This window comes from Orycteropus afer, unplaced genomic scaffold, assembly GCF_000298275.1.
Source record: "Orycteropus afer afer isolate SDZICR_OR568_19922 unplaced genomic scaffold, OryAfe1.0 scaffold00160, whole genome shotgun sequence".
Classification (NCBI taxonomy): Eukaryota; Metazoa; Chordata; class Mammalia; order Tubulidentata; family Orycteropodidae; genus Orycteropus; species Orycteropus afer.
In genome coordinates, this window is record NW_006921747.1 from 1,716,704 (window position 1) to 1,741,390 (window position 24,687).

General features: G+C 37.6%; 1 protein-coding gene across 1 annotated transcript in view; it reads right to left on the reverse strand.

Annotated features, from left to right (window-relative positions):
* Positions 1–24,687, reverse strand: part of SGCD (sarcoglycan delta) — a 639,197-nt gene that overhangs the window by 360,949 nt on the left and 253,561 nt on the right. The window contains exon 2 of the mRNA XM_007946410.2: positions 23,995–24,096. Within this exon, the coding sequence (XP_007944601.1) occupies positions 23,995–24,096 (102 nt within the window). The remainder of the gene's footprint in view (positions 1–23,994; positions 24,097–24,687) is intronic.

Below are 24,687 nucleotides of genomic sequence, written 5' to 3' on the forward strand. Positions count from 1 at the left end.
TGAAGCCATCATGGCAGGGACTTTTCTTTGTGGGTTTGTGGGAAGTTTTTTTTTTTTTTTTTAATGACCTTTTCAATTTCTTCTTTTGTTATAGGTCTGTTCAAGTTTTCTACGTCTGAGTGGCATAGTTTAGGTAGGTCTTGTGATTCTAGAAACTTGTGCATCTCTTCTAGGTTCTCAAATCTGTTGGAGTACAGTTTTCCATAATGTTCTGTCAGTATCGTTTTTATTTCAGTTGGTTCTGTTGTGATGACACCCTTTCCGTTTACAATTCTTGTGATTTAGATCTTATCTCTCTCTCTCTTTTTTTTTTTTTTTTTGTTAGGTCTGCCAGTGGTTTATCTATTTAATTAATCTTTTAGAAAAACAAGCTTTTTGTTTTGTTGATTTTCTCTATGGCTTTTTTGTTTTCTGTTTATTTCTGCTATGATCTTTATTTTTTCCTTGCTTCTAGACACTGCAGGGTTCTTTTGTTGTTCTATTTCTAGTTGTTGGAGTTGATGAGTTAGAGTGTTGATTTTGTTTCTTTCCTCTTTTTTGATGTATGCATTTATTGTTATAAACTGTCATCTGAGTACTGCTTTTGCTATTTCCCATAGTTTTTGGTATGATGTATCTTCATTCTCATTTCTGTCTAGGAATTTTTTTTAATTTCAGTTTTTATATGTTCTATTACTCAGTACTTTTTAAACAGTGAGTTGTTCATCTTCCATATGTTTGATGTTTCTTCCTTGCTCTTCTTATTATTAATTTCTAATTTTATAGCATTGTGGTCTGAGAAGATGCTTTGTAGTATTTCAATGCTTTTGAATTTATTGAGGCTTATTTTGTGTCCTAGCATATGGTCTATTCTGGAGAAGGATCCATGTGCACTGGAGAAGAATGTGAATTGTGCTTTTGTTGGGTGAGATGCTCTGTATATGTCTGAGTTTGAGTTGGTTGATTGTATTGTTTAGTTCTTCTGTATCTTTGTTGAGTTTTTTTCTAGTTGACCTGTTTCTATTTGAAAGTGGTGTGTTAAAATCTTCTCCTACTATTGTAGAATTGTCTATCATCCCTTTTAATTCAGTTAATATTTGCTTCACATATTTTGGGGCACTTTCATTGGGTGCATAAATATTTATTATTGTAACATCTTCTTTGTCAATTGACCCTTTCAGCATCATATAATGTCCCTCTTTGTCTCTTGTGATGTTTTTCACCTTAATGTCTATTTTATCAGAAATATTAATATTGGTACTCCTGCTCTTTTTTGGTTTCCCTTGACTTGGTATATTTTTTTACATCCTTTAACTCTTAATTTGTTGTTATCTTTGTGTCTAAGGTGGGTCTCTTGTAGGCAGCATATTGATGGGCCTTCTTTTCTCATCCAGTCTGCCACTTTCTTTCTCTTGATAAGTGCATTTAGTCCATTCACATTGAGTGTAATTAGTGATAGGTATGAATTGATTGCTGTCATTCTATTGTGTTTTTTTTGGTTGTGTTGTTGGTGTTTCCTTGGTCCATATACTTTTCTGTGCTGAGTTCAGTTTGTTGGCTAATGCTTTCTCCTTTTTCTTCTTTATTGTTGGTTTTGTGCTTATTAAACCCATATGTTTTCCTTCCTTCTGGATTTACTTAGGGAGATTGTTAATTCTCTCTGGGATTACCTTGGAGTGTATTCTTGTTTCTGCATTTTTAGAACAGTGTGTACTGTGAAGTCATTGTCCTGTTTTCCTCTCCATTTGTAAGTTTGTACCTAGAAGTTTTATTCCCTCTGATAGGTTAGTTGCTGTTGTCATGTGCTGATTGACTTCTTTGGTTTTTAGTGTACAATGTTTCATGGTCTTATTTTAAATGAGTTTCTATTTCTGATTTGGTTTTAGTGTTGATGCCAAGTATTCTGATTTTTTTGATCTCTGTTGTGGATTCTCTATTGGGAGGACTTCCTTAAGCATTTCTTGTAGGGTTGGTCTGGTTTTCACAAAATCCCTTAATTTCAGTTTGTCTGGAATACCTTGATTTCACCCTCATATTTGATGGATAATTTGGCTGGATATAGGATTCTTGGTTGGAAGTTCGTTTCCTTCAGTGTTTTATATATGCCATCACATTGGCTTCTTGCCTGCATAGTTTCTGCTGAGTAATTGGAGCTCTGCCTAACTGTTTGATTATTATAAGAAATACTTCTTTTGTCCTGGGTAGCTCTCAAAATTTTTTCTTTGTCTTTGGTTTTGGAGAGTTTGACTATAATATGCCTTGGTGTTTTTCTCTTGGGATCTATCTTGTGTGGGGTTCTATGAGCTTCTTGAACAAATATCTTTTCTTCTTTCATGATATGGGAGAAGTTTTCTGTTAGCAGGTCTTCCACAATTTTCTCAGTGCTAATTATTCACATTCCCTTGTTCTGGAATTCCAATGGGTCGTATGATGTTTCTTCTCATGTCATCCCATATAATTCTTAGGTTCTCTTCATTTCTCTTAAATCTTTGTTCTGATTTTTCTTCATCCAAGCTGGTGTCCACAGATTTTTTTTTCTAGTTGAGATATGTGTTCTTCAGCCAGTTCTAACCTACTCTTTTGTGATTCATCTGTATTGTGCAATTCTGTCATTTTGGTATTCATCTTCTGGAATTCTAGCTGCTGTTTTTGTATGAGTTCTGATTGTGCATTAATCTTGTTATTTTGTTCTTGAATGATTTTCCTGAGTTCTTCCAGGGAACTGTCTGTGTTCTCCTTGCTTCTGTTTGGGGTTTCTTAGACTCTTATAAAGCTCTATAAACATATCTTGTAAATTCCTTCTCAGAGAATTCTATTGCCTCCTCTTCCTCCATATTTAATGAGACCTTTGTTTGTGGTTTTGCTTCTAATGCCTTGTCCCTGTTTTATTATTTGTTTGTTTGTTTCATTTAAGGTTGCCTGTTATTTCCTAGATATTTTGAGATTGTCTTTAACTGTTGGTTATGTATTGATTTGTTTTGTCTTGGTTTTATGGTTTAATATTTTGAAAAGGTAAAGCTGGTGTAATTTATTTTTTAGTAATTAATCAGGTATGCTGGGTTGCTCTGCAGTTTTCTTTGTGATGGTGGAGTCACTATGTGGAATGTGGATATGGGTTTCCATTTGTCATAAAGAGGATTTAGAGTTCAAACCGGGAGGTATTATGGTGGCTGAATGTGATTTCTTCTATTGGATGAGTGAAGTTATTGGTGGAGAAGGTGGAAGTGGAAGATCAGGAGAAGGGAAGTTCCCTATTGGTAGGGGCAGTTTCTAGGGCTTTGAGTGGGCTGCTAATATTGACATTGTACTGTTATTCACAGGCCTGCAGCTCAATTTCAGCAAAGACTCCAGTTGTTAGGGGGTTGCCACCTTCTGACAGGCTCAGACACACACAAAAAAATCTGCTCCCGAGGCCCCTTGGTGCCAAGAAGCCACCCAAAACAACTGTCAGGCTGATGTTTAGGTCAATGCTGAGGTCCCAGCACCACTTGGAAATATTCAGGCTGTTGGTGCTGTCAAAGTAGTTGGCAGTCTGCAGTTCTGTGTCTGTTTTCATTCAGGTTTTCCACTTGTTTATGCTTAACCCAATTCTATATACTTCCTGTCAAAGCTCAGGCCTCCAGGATTATCTTCTATATCTCTGTTGATTGGTTTCTCTTTTCTTTGTTGAAGAGGATCTGTGTAGCTTGTCTGCCTATTCCTCCATCTTACTGGAAGTCAATCTCAGTTCATTTGGTGAACCAGAATGAGAAACTGGTAGCATGCTTCAGAATTTAATAATTAATTTGTAGTCTAAGGTTCTGGAAGTAAACATGCAAAGAAAACAAAATCTCTTCTTGTTGGTGTTATGTGCCGTCAAGCCAGACCCGACTCACATCGACCCCTCCTTGGGTTTCCAAGGTGCTATCTCTATGGAAGTAGATTGCTCCATCTTCTTTCCAAGGAGTGGCTGGTGGGTTTGAACCACCAGCCTCCTGATTAGCAGTCAAATGACTTAGGCACTACACTACCAGAGCTCCTTCCTCAAATCTCTAGAATACCATATTGTCCTCACTTCGGGATTTCATTTGCAAATGAGTCCTTGATTATTTTGAAACAGATGCTGTAATATAATTCCAACAAAGGGCATGGCCAGTGTGAAGTAATAGTGTAGTGGAAGGTGATACATTTTAGAAGATCTATGATTTGAAAGAAAATAGGCCTCCATAGAAGTTATGACTGCACAAAGACAAACTAGAGGAGAGGAGCCCTCTGCAGTGGAGACTACAAAGATAGCAATGGGCAAACAGAGTAAATAAGGTGCTCTTGTCTTCATAGAGGAGCTGCGTGGTACAAGTAATTTGCAATCAGTTGCTAACCTAAACGCTGGCAGTTTGAACCCATCTAGAAGCTCTGCAAAAGAAAGACATGGCAGACTGCTTCCCTAAAGCTCACAGCCTTGAAAATCCTATGCAGCATTTCTACTCTTTAACACATGGGATTGCCAAGAGTCAGGGGGCAACTTGATGGTAGCTAACATGAACAACAATATTTCTTTGTGGAACTGGCAAGGACCCTGCATGTTTCTTAGAGTTTCAGAGAAAGTAATTTAGACAAACTGTATAAGTCAATGGTAATTATAGTCTATCAGTTAAAGAATAGTACTCCAATTAAGCGCATGTGTTTTAGAGTCAAACTGTTGGAATATGTGATGTTTATTCTTCTAAAACCTTTCTAAGCCTTTGGTAGCTCATTTCTAAATAAAGGATCTGAATAACAGATCCTTCATAGAGTTTAATGCAAGAAACACATGAGGTAATTTTATGTCAACAACATGTCCTGCATGATAAATAATCAATCTATGGTAGCTATTACAATATGAAGTCTAATCACACATTATTTAAATTCAAATCAGTAAACATTTCTGAGCAATAACTATGGACCCGGCCCTCTGCTAGGTGCTTTTGTACCTATTTTTGTTGTTGTTGTTGTTGTTAGGTGTTGTGGAATCAGTTCTGACTCACGGCAACCTTATGTACAACACAATGAAACACTGCCTGGTCCTATGCCATCCTCACAATCCTTGCTATGCTTGAGTCCACTGTTGTTGCAGCCACTAACTCAATCAATCTCATTGAGGCTCTCCCTCTTTTCACTGACTCTCTACTTTACCAAGCATGATATTCTTATCCAGGGACTGGTCTCTCCTGACAACAAGACCAAAATACGTGAGGGGAAGAGACTTCATCCTCATTTCCAAGGAGCCTTTTGGCTGTACTTCATCTAAGATAGATTTGTTTGTTCTTCTGGCAATCCATGGTATATTCAATATTCTTCACCAACACTTTAATTCAAATGCTAAAATACCTATTAACTCATTTAATCTCCATAACAAATCTATTAATATATATTAACATTAGAGATAAAATCCATTGCTGTCAAATCGTATCCAACTCACAGTGACCCCTGCTTGGGTTTCCAAAGCAGTGTCACTATAGAGGTAGATTGCCCAGACTTCCTTCCAAGGAGCAACAAAATCCTGCAGGCACTTAGGAACAGTTTAAAATTTTCTAACCATCCACCATTTCCTGTTAGGAAATTGTCCAAGGAGCCAGTAGTTTTCTTGGACATTAGATTTACTGTATAAGTTATATATGTAATATCACAGATACTGTACTTGATGAGTGATTTCACAACTTTTCCAGGATAATGAAGCATATACACACATACACACGCACATATACAGTTTCTGCTATATGGTGGATTTTTTAATTGTAACATGTGGCTTTGTTGTATAATTAATTAACACTGTTGAATCCCACAGGATCATGACCCCTGTGATGTTGCACTGTGGTGCTGAGGACCCTAATGGAAAGAGTTCCAGTACCTTCACCCATAGAACCAAAACCAAACCCACTGTCACTGAGTTGTCTCCAAAGGATTTCCAAGACTTTAAATTTTTATGGAGGCAGACTACGTCATCTTTCTCCCACAGTACATCTGGTGGGTTTGACTTGCCAACCTTCTGGTGAGGAACCCAATGCCTTAACCACTACACAATACCAAAACTCCTTATTGTCCTCTATTATCCATGATGGTGTGGGTGTTGGCCATCTTTCACACAAACTTCTGCCATAATATTGTCAAATCCTATTTTCTTTTCATTAAACTTCTTCCTTTATTTCCCTAACCTAAGTGCTGCTGAGATATGATGAGGAAGAATGGAACACTTCGTAATTTTGTGAACCTTGTGGCAGTTATTGAAAGCATGGAGGTGAATTACACATCTCAGAAAATTCTCAAGTGAAGACAAGTCAAATGCTATCTAGAATGCTAAGAAATAGTGAAAGACTTAGGTTTGTTTACAGCCAAAGACAAGAGCAAACGCCAAAACTATTCTCATCCAGTGATATGAATACCCATGTATTAATTACTTAAAAATAAACTCAGCTCCATTTCTCATCTCTTCATGAGATAATACATCTTTCCATAAACATTCATCTCATATTTAATTAAGGTCTGAGCCTTAACTGAGGGCTAAAACCAATGTACAAAGTTTGATGGTAGAAAACTGCAATTATCACACCGTATGTGCTTGTCTTCTACTAAGGAGGGATGCCACTTTTTATTTCTTTGACTCTGCTATTGTAAAATGGAAGCTGTGGCATACTAGGTGGAGAAATGCCACCTTTTTGTACCAAATGGGAAGGTAAAGTGAATAGTCAAATTCTTCACTTTTTCAACATGACTATTTTGGCCACGGGAGCTCTGGTAGCATAGTGGCTAAAGCACTTGACTGCTAACCAGAAGGCTGGCGGTTCAAACCCATCAGCCACTCCTCGGAAGGAAGGTTGGGCAATCCTACTTCCGTAGTGATACTGCCTCGGAAACCCAAGGAGGGGTCTCTATGAGTCGGGGTTGACTCGACGGCACATAACAACAACAACAACAACATTTTGGCCACAGTCTACCTTACGTCTTCCTCTCCCTCCAGCATGCAACAAGTACCTGTGCAAAACACTTACCAGTCTTAAAAAGCTTCATTTACTTTGTGGAGCATTTGATATTTTCCTAGAGGCAAAATCATTGCTAATAAAAACAGAATCATTCATGGAAATGGAACACACTCCATTCATGATTTAGACAACTGCCATTTACACATCAGTGGTAATAATTTATAGAGCACTGCATCAAATGCTTATGCTTATCTGCTGATAGAGATCACAAAATCAAAGTAAGAGTAAGTATTAGCTTATAATTTCATTTGGCAAAGTGATTTTTCAGCCTCTGAAATTTTATCTCCTGAGAAAACCGTGGAGTCTGTGACAATGAACAAGCTTTTGAAAAATTAAGACTAACAGTGCAACTCACCTATAGCAAGTAGAAAGCACTGGTGTGACAAGATGTCCCAGGAGATGAGTACAAGGAGGGGTTGCTATGAGTCGGGCTCGACTTGACAGCACATAACAACAACAACAACATTAAGAAAATAATTCATAAAAAAAATAATTTTTCCTCCCAAGTTGTTAGGAGTGAAGAACAATACAGCTTTTTAGAATATATTAAAACGTCTTTCTCCGTCTTTCTCCCTTAAAGCCAGCTTCTCCCTCCAGAATTCTCTCCAAGTTCTACACTAGTATTATTGGCAGGGAAATGCTATCTAACTGAAGTAGGACTCTTCCCATCATTAAAGGAGCATAGAACACACTAGAGTAAACTCTGGTATGTATCTTTTCCTCTTAAGTGTTATTTATGAAATAAACAAGAAGAGGTCTCAGCAGCAAAGAGTAATTATAAGTGGCTGGGATGTTCCTGGAAATAAAAGTGTAAGACAGTGTCCATATGCTGTAGTGATGAGAAAGAGGAGCCCAAAGATGTGAAGGGCTGGGAGTGCTAATTATGTTCTATTAAACTGTTTTGTCTGTAATACACAGCATCATACTTGGAAGCTTTCATTATACTATGGGTGGCAAGAATCAAGGTTTAGAGTAGTGCTAAAATGCAAAGCAACTAAATATGGGGGTTTAATAACTTTAGTACCACTTTTATCTTTTCCGCCTACTTTGTGCTCCCCCATGACTTCATCTCATGTATTTGGTCATATCCTCTTCTACTCAACTTAATAGTTAGTATGTAAATGATCAATTTGTAAGTTCCAATTTAAGAGAAATTTGTTTCTGTCTTTCTAGCTAAGAAGTTCTCATATAATCTTTATGACAGAAGGGTCTTAAGAGATCATTAATTCTTTCACAAAAATTTTTTCTTTCTTTCAGGTGACATCAACTAGCTTAGCAACTGGGAATACAGTGGTAAACATATAACAACAAAAAAAAATGCTAATAATAATAAATGATCATTATATTCAGGTTTTATATAGTGCTTTACATGTAATAGAGCTCTGGTGGAGTAATGCCTAAGGCATTTTATTGCTAACCAGAGGCTGGTGGTTCAAACCCACCAGCCACTCTTTGGAAGGAAGACTGGGCAATCTACTTCCACAGTGATACTGCCTCAGAAACCCAATGAGGGGTTGCTGTGAGTCAGATCTGACTCGATGGCAGTGAGGTTTTTTTTTTTTTTTTTTGGTTTTTACATGTAGTACACTGTTCTACAAACTTTGTATAAAATAACTCTTGTAAAGTTGTGATAAGTTTATGAGGTAGTGTTATTATTATGCTCATTGATGAGGGAAGTGATGCAAAGAAGGGTTAAGTCATTTGCCCAAGGTCATGAAGCTAGTAAATGATGGAGCAAAAGTCTGAATCAAGGAAGTCAGTGTTCAACAGCTGTCTTAAATGCAACCTAGCACTGTCTTTCTCATTCCCTGCCTTCATGGAGATTATATATTTACAGGGAAAACTAACAGGTAAGTACAGCAATATCTAATAGTATACTTTTTTTTTAAAAAAATCAACTTGTTGTCATCAAGAAAATTCTGACTCATAGCGGCACAACAGAGATCTGCCCCGTAGAGTTTCCAAGGCTGTAATCTTTACGGAAGCAGACTGCCACATCATTCTCCTGTGATGCACCTTTAATATAATAGTATACTGTGTATGTGTGTATTAAAAATAACATATAAACAACAGATGGTGGTTGTTGTGTTAGATGCCATCAAGTAAGCTCTGACTTATAGTGACCCTATACGCAACAGAATGAAACACTGCCCAGTTCTGTACCAGCCTCAAATGCTTGCCACACTTGAGCTTATTGTTGCAGACACTGTGTCAATTCATCTAGTTGAAGGTCTTCCTCTTACTCACTGACACTTTATCAAGTATAATGTCTTTCTCCAGGGATTGTTCCTTCTGATAACATGTCCAAAATACATGAGAGGATGTCTCATCTTGCTTCTATGGAGAATTCTGCCTGTACTTCTCCAAGACAGTGTTATTTGTTCTTCTGGGATAGGCGATATTGTTCATCAGCACCATAACTCAAAGGCATCACTTCTTTTCTAGTCTTCTTTATTCATTGTTTAGCTTTTATATGCATATAAAGCTACTGAAAACACCATGGCTTAGGTCAAACACACTTTAGTCCTCAAGTTGACATCTAAAAAGTTCTTTCATAGCACATTTGCCTAAATACAATATTGCGTTTTGGTTAGCTAGTGCTGCTCTTACAGCAATATATACCACAAATGGGATGCTTGAACAAACAGGAGTTTATTCTGTAACAGTTAGGAAGCTTTAAGTCCAAGTTCAAAGTGCCAGCCCGGCTGTAGGGGCTGGGTGAAAGTCCCTCAACCTTGGCCTTCAGCTCTGCCTGTTGCTCTAGGCCCAATGGAGCTAGAGGCTTTTCTTCACTCAGGCAGCTGCTGGCTGCTGAGACTGACAAGTCCAAAGTTGACGAGTAAAAAGGCACAGTCCTGATGTTACCAGACCACATGGCAGGATATTAATTCAAGTCCATTGAAAGTCTCAAGTTTGGCAGAGCATGGCAGGCTGCTGAACAATGAAATAGCTACATCCAGGGTTTAAGAGTGCCATAAGCTAGAGACTGTTTCCCAAGGCTTCTCCTTATATACAGGAAGCAGACCACAACCCTAAGGCAGCTACTCAGCTGCTAGCAGTAGATTCACCATAGATTTGATTAGCAGTCTCATCATAGGGAATACTATATCCAGCTGCCCAGCCACTCAACCAGGCCCAGCCAAGTTGACACACAAACTTAACTACCACAGTATATCATTTGATTTAGTGACTACTGCTCCAGTGGCACAATCGAGTAGCACATGGTACTTATACAGTACATACAGAACAATGCCAAGTTTGTGAGTTCAAGCCTCACCTGGAGCATGACCCTTTAGGAGTTCTGGTAGCATAGTCCCTAAGCCACTTGACTGCTAAGCAGAAGGCTGGTGGTTCAAGTCCACCAGCCACTCATCGGAAGGAAGGCTGGGCAATCTACTTCCATAGTGATACTGCCTTGAAAACCCAAGGAGGGGTCACTATGAGTTGGGGCCAACTTGATGGCACATAAGAACAACAAGCTTCCATTGGCATTCATAGTGGATCCAAGTAAAATGAAATCCTTGACAACTTCCATCTTTTCTCCATTTATGATGTTGTTTATATGTCTAGTTGTGAAGATTTTTGTTTTCTTTATATTAAGGTTTAATTCATACTGAACGTTGTAGTCTTTGATCTTCATCAGTAAGTTTTTCAAGTTCTCTTCACTTTCAGCAAGCAAGATTGTGTAATTTGCATACCACAGTTTGTTAATGACTCTTTCTCTAATCTTAATGCTGTGTTCTTCTTCATGCAGTCCAGTTTCTTAGATTATTTGCTCAGCATACAGATTGAATAAATATGGTGAAAGGATACAACCCTGATGTACAACTTTTCTGATTTTAACCCATGCAGTATCCCTTTGTTCTGTTTGAATGACTGCCTCTTTGTCTGTATACAGGTTCCTCATGAACACAATTAAGTATTCTGGAATTCTCATTATTCACAATGTTCTCCATACTTTGTAATAATCCACACAGTCAAATGACTTTGCATAGTCAATGAGACACATGTAAACATCTTTCTGGTATTCTCTACTTTCAGCCAAGATCCACCTGACATGAGCAATGTTATCCCTTGTACCATGTCCTCTTCTGAATCTGGCTTGAATTTCTGGCAGTTCCCTGTTGATATACTACTTCAACTGGTTTTCAATTATCTTCAGCAAAATTGTACTTGCATGTGATATTAATGATATTGTTTGATGATTTCTGTGTTCTGTTGGATCATCTTTCTTTGGAATGGGCATAAATGTGGACCTCTTCCACTTGGTTGACCAGGTGCTATCTTCCAAATTTCTAGGCATAGACAAGTGAGCACTTTCAAAGTTGCATCCATTTGTTGAAACATCTCAATTGGCATTCTATCAATTCCTGGAGCCTGTTTTTCATCAATGCCTTCAGTGCAGCTTGGACTTCTTCCTTCAATACTATTGGTCTTTGATCATTTGCTACCTCCTGAAATGGTTGAACATGGACAAATATTTTCTGGTCCAGTGATTGTATACTACTTCCATATTCTTTTGATGCTTCAAGCATTGTCCAATATATGTTTTGTAAAAGTATTTATCTTTATTATCTGTACCTCTTGCACATTGTCCAATATTTTGCCCATAGAATTCTTTAATATTGCATTTTTCTTCCATTCTTTCAGCTTGAGAAATTCTGAGTGTTCTTTTAGTTTCTAACTCCATTTCATTATAATACTTTGTCATTTCAAGCTGCCCTTTAAAATCTTTTCAAGTCTTTCATTTCATCATTTCTTCCTTTCACTTTAAGTACTCTATGTCTAATATCAAGTTTCAGAGGCAATTGTGACATCTATTTTTGTCTGCTTTTTCTTTTCTCTCTTTTTAATAACCGTTTGCTTTCTTCATGTGTGATATCCTTAATGTTCTCCAACAACTTGTCTTGTCTTTGTTAATTAGTGTTCAATGGATCAAATCTATTCTTGAGATGGTCTCTAAATTCAGGTATAATATACTCAAGGTCATACTTTCAGTCTCACAGACGTGTTTTAATTTTCTTCAGCTTCGCTTGTACTGGCCTTGTTCTGACTAATGATATTGAGCTTCCCTATCACTTCTTCCCACAGATGTAGTTGAATTGATTCCTGTGTATTCCATCTGCTGAGGTCCATATATATGTTGTTGCTGTTGTTAGGTGCCATCGAGTCAGCTCTGACTCATTGCAGCCCTATGTACAACAGAACAAAACACTGACCTGTTGTGCACCATCTCACAATCCTTGCTGTACATGACCCCATCATCATAGCCACTGTGTCAATCCATCTCATTGAGGGTCTTCCCCTTTTTTGCTGACCCTCAACTTTACCAATCATCATATCTTTGTCCAGGGATTGTCCCTTCCAAAAACATGACCAAAGTAGGTAAGAGGAAGTCTTGTCATTCTCACTTCCAAGGAACATTCCAGCTGCAATTCTTGCAGGACAGATTTGTTTGTTTTCTGGCAGTCCAAGGTACTTTCAGTATCCCTCACCAACACCACAACTCAAAAGCATCAATTCTTTTTTTGGTCTTCCTTGTTCATTGTCCAGCTTTCACATGCATATGAGGCTACTGAAAATACCATGGCTTGGATTAGGTGCCCCTTAGTCTTCCAAGTGCCATCTTTGCTCTTTAGCATTAGTTCTTTTAGTTCTTTTGCAATAGATTTACCCAGTGCAATATATTGTCTGATTTATTGACTACTCCATCCATGGGATTGATTGTGGATCCAAGTAATATGAAATCTTTGACAACTTCAGTCTTCTCTCCATTTATTGTGATGCTCCTTATTGGTTCAGCTGTGAGTATTTTCATTTTCTTTATGTTGAGGTATAATCCATACTGTAGTCTGTAGTCTTTAATCTTTGTAAGAGCTTCAAGCACTCTTCACTTCAGCATGCAAGGTTGTGTAATCTGCATATTTCAAGTTGTTAATGAGTCTTCAGATTATTTGCTCAGCACATAGATTAAATAAGTATGGTGAAAGAATACAACCTTTGATGCACACCCTTCCTGATTTTAGACTATGAAGTATCCCCTTTTTCTGTTTGAACGACAGCCTCCTGGTCTACATACAGGTTTTTCATGAGCACAATTAAGTGCTCTGGAATTCCCATTATTCTTAATGTTACCCATTTCTATAGTCATCATTCATTTGTTGAAAAAATGTATTTGCAATGAACATGTCATTGTTCTTGCAAAATTCTATCATGTGATTTCTGGTGTTATTCCTATCACCAAGGCCATATTTTCCAGTATTGAACCTTCTTTGTTTCTAACATTCACACTCCAATCACCAGTAATTATTAATACATCTTGATTGCATGTTTGATCAAATTCAGATGGCAGAAGTTAGTAAAAATGTGCAACTTATTCATCTTTGGCATTAGTGGTTACATTTGAAAAAAAAAAAAAAGTCTTATTAACTTGTCCTTCTTTTAGGTATATGAATATTACCTTATCACTCACAGCATTGTATTTCAGGATAGATCTTGAAATGTTCTTTTTGACAATGAACGAGATAACATTTTTCTTCAATTTGTCATTCCCAGCATAGCAGACCATATGATTCCCCAATTCAAAATGGCCAGTACGAGTCCATTTTAGCTCACTAGTACACAGGATATTGATTCTTATGCATTCCATTTCATTTTTGACCACTTCCACATTCAGATGCTTAATGGATATTTGTAGCTATTTCTTCTCATTTTGAAACATGACACATCAGTAAATGAAGGTTCCAAATGCTTTACTACAAACACATCATTAAGGTCAATTCTACTTTGGGGAAGCAGGTCTTCCCTAGTTGTATCTTGAGTGCCTGCCAATCTGAGGGTATCATCTTCTGGCACTGTATCTGACAATGTTCTGCTGTCATCCATAAGGTTTTGCTGGCCAGTTCCCCTGCCCAACATACCCCAGAAGTAGATTGCCAATTTCTTCTTCCCTGTTTGTCTTTGTCTGGAAGGTACACTGAAGCTTGTCCACCATGAGGAACCTTGCAGGAATTTTAAATACCAACATAACTTCTAAAATCAAGAAACACATAAGCCACCATGTGACAAAGTGACAGACAAGTGGTTAAAATAAATATATAAAAAAATAATATAACATAACATGACACAACATAATGCAGGAATATAAAGGTATTGAGTAAGGGGTATGTTTTATATTGGGTAGTCAGGGAAGGGCGCCATGAGATGCCATTTGAGCAGAGGTCTGAATGCAGGCCAGGCTTAATTTTCATCCAGTCTTACAGTTGTCAGACTGCAGTCAATAGGACACCACCTAGGGAGGACACTGACATCCTAAGGTCACCTGTAGATGGTGTGTTAGGCTGCGTTCTCTAGAGAAGCAAAACCAGTAAAGCTTATAGAGAGAGAGAGAAAGAGAAATTTATCTAAGACAAATTTTAGGAAAATGGCTTACACACTTATAGAAACTGGCAAGTCCCAAGTTCTTGGATCAAAAGTTAAGCTGGTTGCTTTTCCTGACTCATGCCCCTGCAGAGGCTGATGAGCTCAAGGTTGGCAGGCAGTAAACCGGTTTTTGTCTCCAAGGAATGATGAATCTAAGATCTCCAGGCCTAATGGTGGGTCATTCACTCATGGACATTTGTAAGTAGCAGAACAGGATGTCCATAAATATACTGGAAGTAGGGAAATTCCCTTTCAACCAACTGGTTGCTCAAGACATACACATCTGATTTCATCATGGGAATAACCCACATCACAACTGCTTAAACCACTCAGAAATGTGGTCCAGCCAAGTTGACACACAACTCCAACTATCACAGATGGTGACAAAGAGACTGAGCAGTCAGTGTGACTGGGTTGCAGGATCTAATCTTTGGACAACCATAGCAACTTAGCTACCCTCTGATTTAGATTTTGGTATTTTAGGGGGAAAAAATGGCTTCCAAAGGATTAGGAAACCACTGATCATATCCAGCCTCTTCAGTTCACAGATAAACTGAAAGTAGTGAGAAGAACTGACCTGCTTGAGGTCTCACTGCTGGCCATTAGGACAATCGAGAAGAGAACCCAATTTCTATAACTTTGAAACGAGGCATTTTCTAGAATATCATACTCCCAGCCTTACTCTCCTCCTTCCCCAGTATAATTTTAATTTAATCTCTTGAGGGTATAAATATTAGGTCTCCTTCAATAGATTGAGTCTGTCTGTTTGGAAACTTCAAAGCCAAACTCCAGGCTTAGTGAAAGTAACTATATTGGACCTTCTTTCCTGTCCCCCTGGATTCCATTAACTGCTACCATCTCTACCTACTATTCTTATTTACATTTTTCTTGGTCTTGACCCATATATCTTTTAAGACTGTGCTACTGTACATATTTCTCATAAGCTGCTTCAAATCCTTTGTGGAAATGTGTTTGCACATGGGAAGTAGTGGTGTTTGAGGTAGCAGTTTGGGATATGTAAACATTTCTGAGAGACTCAGAAGTCTTCAATTAAATGAGATTCTCATAGGGGATCTTCAAGTGCCATGACAGACAACAAGAACAAACTTGGAACAGCACTTGCTCAAAGCTTCTCAAATCCTATAAATTAGATATTCTCATCCTCATTTTAAGTTTGGCTCTACTTCTTCCAGAAGAGTACAAATGATATAAGATCAAAGCTCCTAGTAACTCTTATACTTCCATTCTGGTTTTCATTTAAGAAAACCATGCACAGTCAATTTCTCCCAAATTAACAAAACAACAAAGATTTTGTCAGCCCATTTTAATTCTAAGGCTACCAAAAGCCTTCAAACAATTATCTGCTTTCCAAGATACACAAACAAATAAACCATACTATTAAGTGTCAAAGTCTGTGTGTCTGCTTAAAAGAAAAAAAAAAAAAAAGAAGTAAATAGGTAGTTCACACTATTGTCCACAATAAATTATGACATGGGGAAAAAAAAAAAAAAAACAGATCCATTTGGGGAATGGCAAGCAACATTGCAGTGCAATTTTTAATCATCTCAGTAATTTATGTGTGAGCAAAGAAATGCAAAGGCACCTAATGCACTGCTCTGACTTAGTACAAATCACTTTTATTTACTTGGGCAATACTTCATGGTCCAGTTAACTTCTTAATTAAAGACAGCAAGATGCTCATGTTCCATGCAAGTGGCATGGAAAATACTGTTTTGTGTGCAATATGTTCAGCTGGGAGTTGAAGCTGTTTTGTGCACTGAGGAGAAGCTGCTACAGCCTTCAATTGGGTTTTATACTAACCAGGGACACAGTTCTGCTCATTGCAACCAAATTCACAATGGCACCTTTTCAGACAAAGTTTGCATGTATCTGCCATCCCATGCTCCTTCTGGATTGCTTGCCTCATGCAGAGCATGAAGAATTCAAATATTCACACTTTCTTTTCTCTATTTGCCTCATTCCCTTAGCTCATGCTCTATAGAAATTAGAGGAATAACCACAAAAAGGAGGAATGTTCTAGGAAAACTCAGAGTGTGGAATGGACACTGTAGGCCGTAGCCTCCACCTCTAGAGGTTTTAATACTGCTAGGCCACTGAGCTTGCAAACAATTTCATCAGCCCACAGGAGGTAGACCTTCTCATGATATCCTAGGGGAAACTGGGGCCAAAGCAATAGAAATGAGAAGCCAGGAAAAATGAGTCACTCTCATGGTACCATGGTTAAGGCATTTGACTGCTAACCAAAAGGTTGGTGGTTCAACGCCACTAGCTGCTTTGTGGAAGAGAGATGAGACAATCTGCTTCAGTAAAGATATACAGCCTTGGAAACCCAATGAGGGTAACTATGAGTCTGAATAGATTTGATGGCAGTGAGGTTTTATTATTATTTAAGTGAATATGATTACTGAGGAAGCAACTTAATTTCCTCACCACTATATGACTAGATAGCAGCTCTGCTGGCTCAGTGGCTAAGGCATTCAGCTGCTAACCAAAAGTTCAGTGGTTCAAATCCACCAGCTACTCTGTGGGAGAAAAATAAGGCAACCCAGTTCCATAAACATTTACAGCCTTAGAAACCCTACGGGGCTGTTCTACTGTGTCCTATAGGGCTGCTTTGAGTCAGAATCGAACCGATGACAGTGAGGAGTTGGGAATGACTAGATATAAACATCCACAATTCTATTCCATCAGTAATTGCATCTTCAATGGACTTCAGGGACCTATATCATAATGTGTTAATCAGGCTGGGTGACATACAATAGGGACCAGAGAGGACTGTGGCAAATTGGAGACCTAAGGGCACAGCTGCTGCTCAGCTTTAGCCTTTAGGATTATCAGGCCATTTTACCAAATTTTCTGTTCTTTTATGAGAATCAGGAAGTGCAAATCTCTAAAGCATGAAATCTTCAGATCTTTAAACATTAGAAACAAATGTATATTAAAAGGAAAACACTTGTGTGAGGCAAATAACTGATTTCTGTGGGTCGAATTCAGTTTAAAAATTCTCTCATAAATCTTAATGGTTTATGAGGCATGCCACTTAAATTATTTCATTTAATCCTCACAATAAAATTTTAAAGCAGAGAATACCATCCCAGTGATTAGAAAGCCATAATTAAGTCTTTCTTGTATTACCCACTGTTCTTTCTGGTTTCTTTTTCCTAGTGCTTTTGAATCCTCTCAGGGTGACAATATGACTTCCAGTCAAAGTTTTTCCTCCTGAGAGAGAAATGGTCATGTATAACTCAACCTATCTAACTAAACGCTGAGTCATGAAAAAATTGTTGTTGTTGTTTTTATATGTCATCTAGTCGGCCCCGACTCATAGCAACCCCTCCTTGGGTTTCCAAGGCGGTATCACTACGGAAGTAGATTGCCCAACTTTCCTTCCGAGGAGTGGATGGTGGGTTTGAACCACCAGCCTTCTGGTTAGCAGTGAAGTGCTTTAGACACTATGCTACCAGAGCTCCCATGAAAAAATTAGTTACCATGTAAACAGTGTTAAAGTGAAAGAATAATGTATTACTAGATTTTAGTTCTGATTTTAGCTGGGAAATTACCATTGAGTCGATTCTAACACTTAGCAACCCTATAGGACAGAGTACAACTGCTCCATAGGGTTTCCAAGGCTGTGAACTTTATAGAAGGAGACTGCCACATCTTTCTCCTGTGAATTGGCTGGGGGTTTTGAACTGATGACTATCGGTTAGCAGTCAAGTGCTTTAACCACTACTCCACCAGGGCTCCTTAGCTGGATATAGTTTGGGTAAATCCTATATACTTTCTTGGACTCAGTGTCCCTTCCATTAAATAAAGTGACTTGTCTCATTGAATTCTTAGGAGAATTCAACCTCCAGCCTCAATTATTTCAGTAACTCAGGCTAGTGCAATAAAATTAAATTCACATGATACTAAAATCAAAATAGATCTTAAAAACATCTTTCTGTAAAACAAAGAGATGATAGATTCTAATGTAAAAATTCACAGTGAGGACGACCAGCTCAGAGTTTCAGAGTATATAGGTGTTGCCCTAGTTTAATATATATCGACAAACTTGGATACCCTCCAACTCCATTTGTATGTGGAATTCAGACTTTCATATGAACCAACACTTAGACTGGTCTTTGTACAGCACTCAATTTTGTATGTGTGTGTGTTTTGACCTTTAAACATTTTATTACATTTTGCCTTTACTATGTTTTATAAAATGAGTGGAAATGTCATTACTGGATAAAGCATATACATATTATTAAGGGACCTGACATAGACTCTTAAACTTTTTTTTTTTTTTTTAGAAAGATTCTGCCAATACTGTATGAATTACAAAACTACCAGAAGCTTTACATCAGAAGAATAAGAACAAAGTGGGTTGAATATCTGAAGAGTGTAACTCAGTGAAAGAAAGAAAAATTTAAAATAAATCTTTTTTTGTATAGAATGTTTTCTTTGAAGGTAGTGAGTTTCTCATTAAGAAGACAATCAGAGGCTAAAAGACCATTTGGTTCAGAGGAAGTTCAAACATCAGATGATATTTGGACTAGATGATAATAGTGTAAATCTCCACCATCATCATCCTCATTGTCGTCACCACCGTCATCAGGAGAAGAGGGTAAGAACAGGAGCTATCATTTCTGGAATACAACTTCATGGCAAGTTCTGAAGTAAGCATTTAACAAATATTATCTTTCTTACTCAGGAGTCTCTGGGTGGCACAAATGGTTAAGCACTGAGCTTCTAACTGAAAATCTGGTGGTTTCAGTCCACTCTGAGGCAGCTCAGAAGAAATGTTTAGAATCAACTTCTGAGAGAACACAACCATAAAAAAACCTGTGGAGCACAGTTCTACTCTGATACACCGGGGATTGCCATGAGTCAGAAATGACTCAATGGCTTTTTTTTTGTTGTTGTTGTTCGTTAAATCTTACATATTTACAGTCACCCATAAGGTAGCTACTAATGCTATCTCAATTGTATAGATAAGAAAGCAAAGACTACTACTGGCAAATGGTGGCATTTGTTGCCACCCAAGTCCAATAGCACAGCACATGCCTTAGGCATGTAATGTACTTCCTGTTGGTAAATCTTCAGACATAATTTCATAATTCTATAGGCAGATAAGGAGCTCTGGTAGCATAGTGCCTAAGGCACTTGACTGCTAACCAGAAGGCTGGCGGTTCAAACCCACCAGCCACTCTTCGGAAGGAAGGTTGGGCAATCCTGCTTCCGTAGTGATACTGCCTCGGAAACTCAAGGAGGGGTCGCTATGAGTCAGGGCCGACTCAACGGCAAATAACAACAACAACAACATAGGCAGATAGGTGAGAACAACTTAGAATATGTGAGTTTTGTATGCCATAAAATATTCTCAAGTCTTAATAACAGTTTTCTACTTTATTCTCCTAATAAGAATTAATTTTTTGATCTCTTCTCTCATTTCTCTTCCTATGCTTTTATCTCTTGAACTTCTAAATTCAATACAGCAGTGGACTAGGACCTCTATATCCTCACAAGTTTAGTTTGAAGGCGAGAATGGAAATAAATTCATTTGCAACTTTTTCTGTAATGGAGGTCTTTGTTTAAGTCATAAAAGTGTCTGGCACATAGTAGGTGCCCAAGAAATGCAAGTTTCCTTTTCCTTGCTGTTTTTACATTGTTGTTGTTGTTGTTGTTGTTGTTATGTGCTGTCGAGTCGGCCCCGACTCATAGCGACCCCTCCTTGGGTTTCCGAGGCAGTATCACTACGGAAGTAGATTGGCCAACCTTCCTTCTGAGGAGTGGCTGGTGGGTTTGAGCCTTCTGGTTAGCTGTCAAGTGCTTTAGCCACTATGCTACCAGAGCTCCTAAAGTTATACAAAAGCATCATCTAGTTCCAGCATCAAGGTAAGCAAGTTAAGAAGACTCTCCCAAAAAGTGGGCCTCTGCTCTGGTTGTGCAAAATGATACTTTGTGGCTAAAGTCATAGATACCCCTCCTTGGGTTTCCTAGGCAGTATCATTGTGGAAGTAGATTACCCAGTCTTCCTTCTGAGGAGTGGTTGGTGGGTTTGAACCTCCAGCCTTCTGGTTAGCAGTCAGATGCCTTAGGCACTATGCCACCAGAGCTCCTAAAGGTCACCTTAGAGTTATTAATTTATTCCATCTACTGGTACCTTCCTGGCAAAAATGTGTAGCTGTCTGTAGCAATTAAAGAGATGCTAATCATGTTGAAATAGTGATATAAATGCAGACTTCTATAATATTTAGTCCCTTAGATTTAAAAATTTCTGTGTTAATACAGTCAAGTGTCAAGGGGAAGGCTAGCTTCCAGTTATGGTAGTAGAATAGTTAATTAAGTGTGTGTCCTCCTCAATCTATTTTCTGAATGATGTGATTTCTTACCACTTCAAAGCTATGCATCCATGAGGTTGCAACTAGAAGGTCCTGGGACTTTCATTCAATTTACAAATGGAAGTTTTTACAGAGATGAACATTTTCTCATTAACTTATCTGCCTAAGTGATTCTATCATACTAATCAATTTTCAGTGACTTTACCCAGGTTACAACCTTCAATAATGAAATCAGATACATTATTGAACATTGTGTGGGTTACTTAACCAATCTCAGTTCATCTCATCTTAGTGAAATGCAAAATTGGAATGAAGCTAAGTGTTACTTAATTAGTCATCCTCATTTAGGATGGCTGACTAATCTTGTTTAACTGGACAATGATCTCTTTCCAATGGGAAAAAAATAGAAGGCTATGCATGTCTCACAACATAGAAGAAGCGACTGTGATCTATGGAGAAAGGTTACTGTAAATTGTTGTCCAGAGAAGAATCCTTCAGAGGTGGTCTTCAAGCATTAGCCAGGTGCATTAGGAAAAAAAAAAAAAAACAGTTCAGGTCAGAGAGTCTGGTTGCTTGAGTTAGGGAGTAGCATGCAATGGAGAACACATGCTATAGGCACAGCTGACTGAAAGATTGATCTTATGTGCATATCTCTGTGTTTTATTTTTAAGTTAGAAAATAATTCATTATCATAAAAAAAGGCTAAAAGATTTTATATACTATTTTCTTATTTATTGAAAGGAAAACTACTTTATCAAGAAGAATGGAAAAACAGTGAATTCTCATACTATTTGTATTTTCTTAAAAGATAACTTGAAAAGATTGCATTTAATTCATCGATTTTTCAATATAAAAAACTAGTACTTTTTGAAATTAATACTTGTTTTTAAGCTTTCAATAAAGCATATCTATAAATGGGAGCAGCTGGCTCTGTCAATTTGCAGACAAGCTGGCTGCCATATTTGCTAAAAGCTGAATTCTTGCTCATGGGTCTAAGAGACATAACAGCCACCCTTTCTCAAGTTTCCTAAAACACAGTTTTCAATTCCTTTATGGGGCACTAATTCTAGACCAAGGGAACTTATTTCAGAATATTTTGCTTAACACATGCCAACTATACCACCCATGATCTTAAAATCTACTGTCTTAAACTGCATTCAACATAATCATCACATTTTTAAATTTATGGAAATATCACCAGTATAGATTCCAGGGGTGAAAAACTATGAACTACAGGCTATTTTTGTATGGATCTTGGCCTAAGAATGGTTTTCACTTTTTAAAGGTTTATTTAAAAAAAAAAAAAAAAAAGGACTTATAGCATTTACAATCTGGCCCTTTGTAAACCAAGTTTTGTTGTTGTTATGTGCTGTTGAGTCAGGTCCAACTCATAGCAACCCCTCCTTGACTTTCCTAGGCAATATCACTGCGGAAATAGATTGCCCAACCTTCCTCCCGAGGAGTGGCTGGTGGGTTTGAACTGACCCTTCTTGTTAGCAGTCAAATGCCTTAGGCACTATGCTACCAGAGCTCCTAAAACAAGTTTGCTGACCCAAGTAAGAAAAATGACCAATCTAAACTAGTGAGTTACACAAACTTAATATAGATAATATTATTAATCTAGAATACAACTAGTAAGTCAAATCAGTGACTTAACAACCAACTTGCCAGGTTGGGAAAACTAAATAAAGATCAAGAACAGTGTATATAAAAGGTATTTCTTAAATATTTGAAATTGATTCTCCATTCAGCCTTAGGCAGAATCATCACCAAATTCAACAAGGGCTGACCTACCTCATTGTAGATTCATCCTACTGTTCCAGAAATTCTAGGATATAGGTTTTTCCAAGACTGAAAATATGTTTACAATACTTCTTGTATTTTTAGCCCAAGCCAGTTTGTTATGGGTTCCCCATAAATGTCGTAATTATTCTGTGGTTAATTCGATTTGCTATTTGTGATGATCATCATGGCACCCTCTTTTGATGAGGCAGTTCAGTACTTGCAATTAGTTTAGTATGTACAAGTCTATAGCATAGATAACATTCAAATAAAATTACCCACTGTGCCAAGTTGCTGGATTTCATTAATTATGCTAATCAACAAACACAATGCAAATGATGCTTTCGGGAACTTTTCATGTCATCTTTTGCTTCCAGAGTAAATGCCTTAATAATACTTTTCAGTGGGAAAATCCCCCCTTTCTAAAATAAGAAATAAAACCAAAGAAGCTAAAAATCAACCAACAACCAACAAAGCCCACTTGAAAAAAAAAAGGGGGGGAATTTTTATTAGATTAGTTAATAAAAGCAAGATACTTAGGAATCACTACTATCATGATTTAAGAAAGAAAAAAAAGTGAAGAAATCATGAGTGAAAAAAACTTAGGTAGGAGGCTGTGTTAATAGAAAAGGATTTAAAGTTAGATTTCTTGAGTTCAAATATTCATTCTACTACTTATTAAGTATGTGGCTTCAGACAAATTTCTTCTCTGAGCCTTAATATCTTAATATGTAAAATGGAGGCAATGATAGTCCTTACCCTATTGTACTGCACAGTGAATTAAATTAAAAAGAAAGAAACTCACTGCCACCTAGTCAATTCCAACTCATAGCAACCCTACAGGACAGAGTAGAACTTCACCAGAGGGTGCCCAAGGCTGTAAATCTTTACTAAAGCAGACTGCCTCTCCTTTCTCTAGGCACGTGGCTGGTGGGTTTGAAAACCTGACCTTTTGGTTTGCAGAAGAATGCTTCAATCAGAGTGCCACCAGAGCTCCTTTGAATTAAATTAGGTACTGATAATGGATGCAGAGCAGTGATATGTCAGGCACAGACACTATACTGATTATTTAAATATCATTTCAGAGCATAATTGTTGATAATAATTGATTCTAACTAACTTTGGCTACATTGTTCAAATTCTTAATAGAAAACCAAGACCAAAAAAAAAAAAAATGCTTTGGAAACAGTTAACAATTTTAAAATGACAGCAATACTACCTTGTGTTTTAAGTACTTCAAGCACTTAGTTGGTTAGCAAGGGTTCTTGCCCTTTATTTGAGCAGGAATGGAAAGAGGATCAAAGAGATCATCTTGCTTGTTTACAACACCACAGCCATCTTTACACTCCATGTTCATCTTACTATACTCCCTTCTCCAACCCTTTATACTCAGCTGGCAGCAAGATAATTTTCCCCAGATTTGGACTCCAGAGGAACAATCATTCGTTCTTTTCTCAGCAAAAACTTACTGGCCGGGACCGGATTTCTTTGGCGTAGAGAGGTTGTAAGAATTCTGAGTCTCCTTCCAGCTTTAGACCCTTTTCTGTGATTCTCAAGTTTCCCATTCCATCCTGAAATAGAGGCACCAAAACAAAACAGGGAAAATGTGATTAGTCAAAATTTGAAAGTACCTCAGGCTGTCAAAAATTGAAACAAATTTATTGCTCTTTCTTTCTTTGAATGAGGAGCAGTCTAAAGGAATACATAAAATACTTGAAGGCATTGTTCAATGTTATTGTGTATATTATCCTCTTTGCTCACTTATTCTGAGAAAATTCTATTCCAAGCAATCTGTAATGCCCCCCAGTCATTCACACGTACACTGCTAGGCAGTGCAGAAAGGAGGCAAGAGGTGAGTGAGAAGAGATTAAAAGATAATTTTCCCTATTCAAGCAAAATATTTTGTTTCCAAAACTCTAAGCAAAAATTTCAAACTGGCAGTCTGTTAGTTACATCTACCCCTTGGATGTTGTTTGGCTCACAAAACATTTAAGTAGTTAAATTAATTGATAACATTCTATTCTGGAAGATTTCAAATATGTACACTGACACAAAGAATACATAGTAAACACTTATGTACCTATCACCTATCTTCAACAATTTAAACTCATGGCTTATCTTGTTATTTCATCCATCCACATCTATAGGGAGCTCTGGTAGCA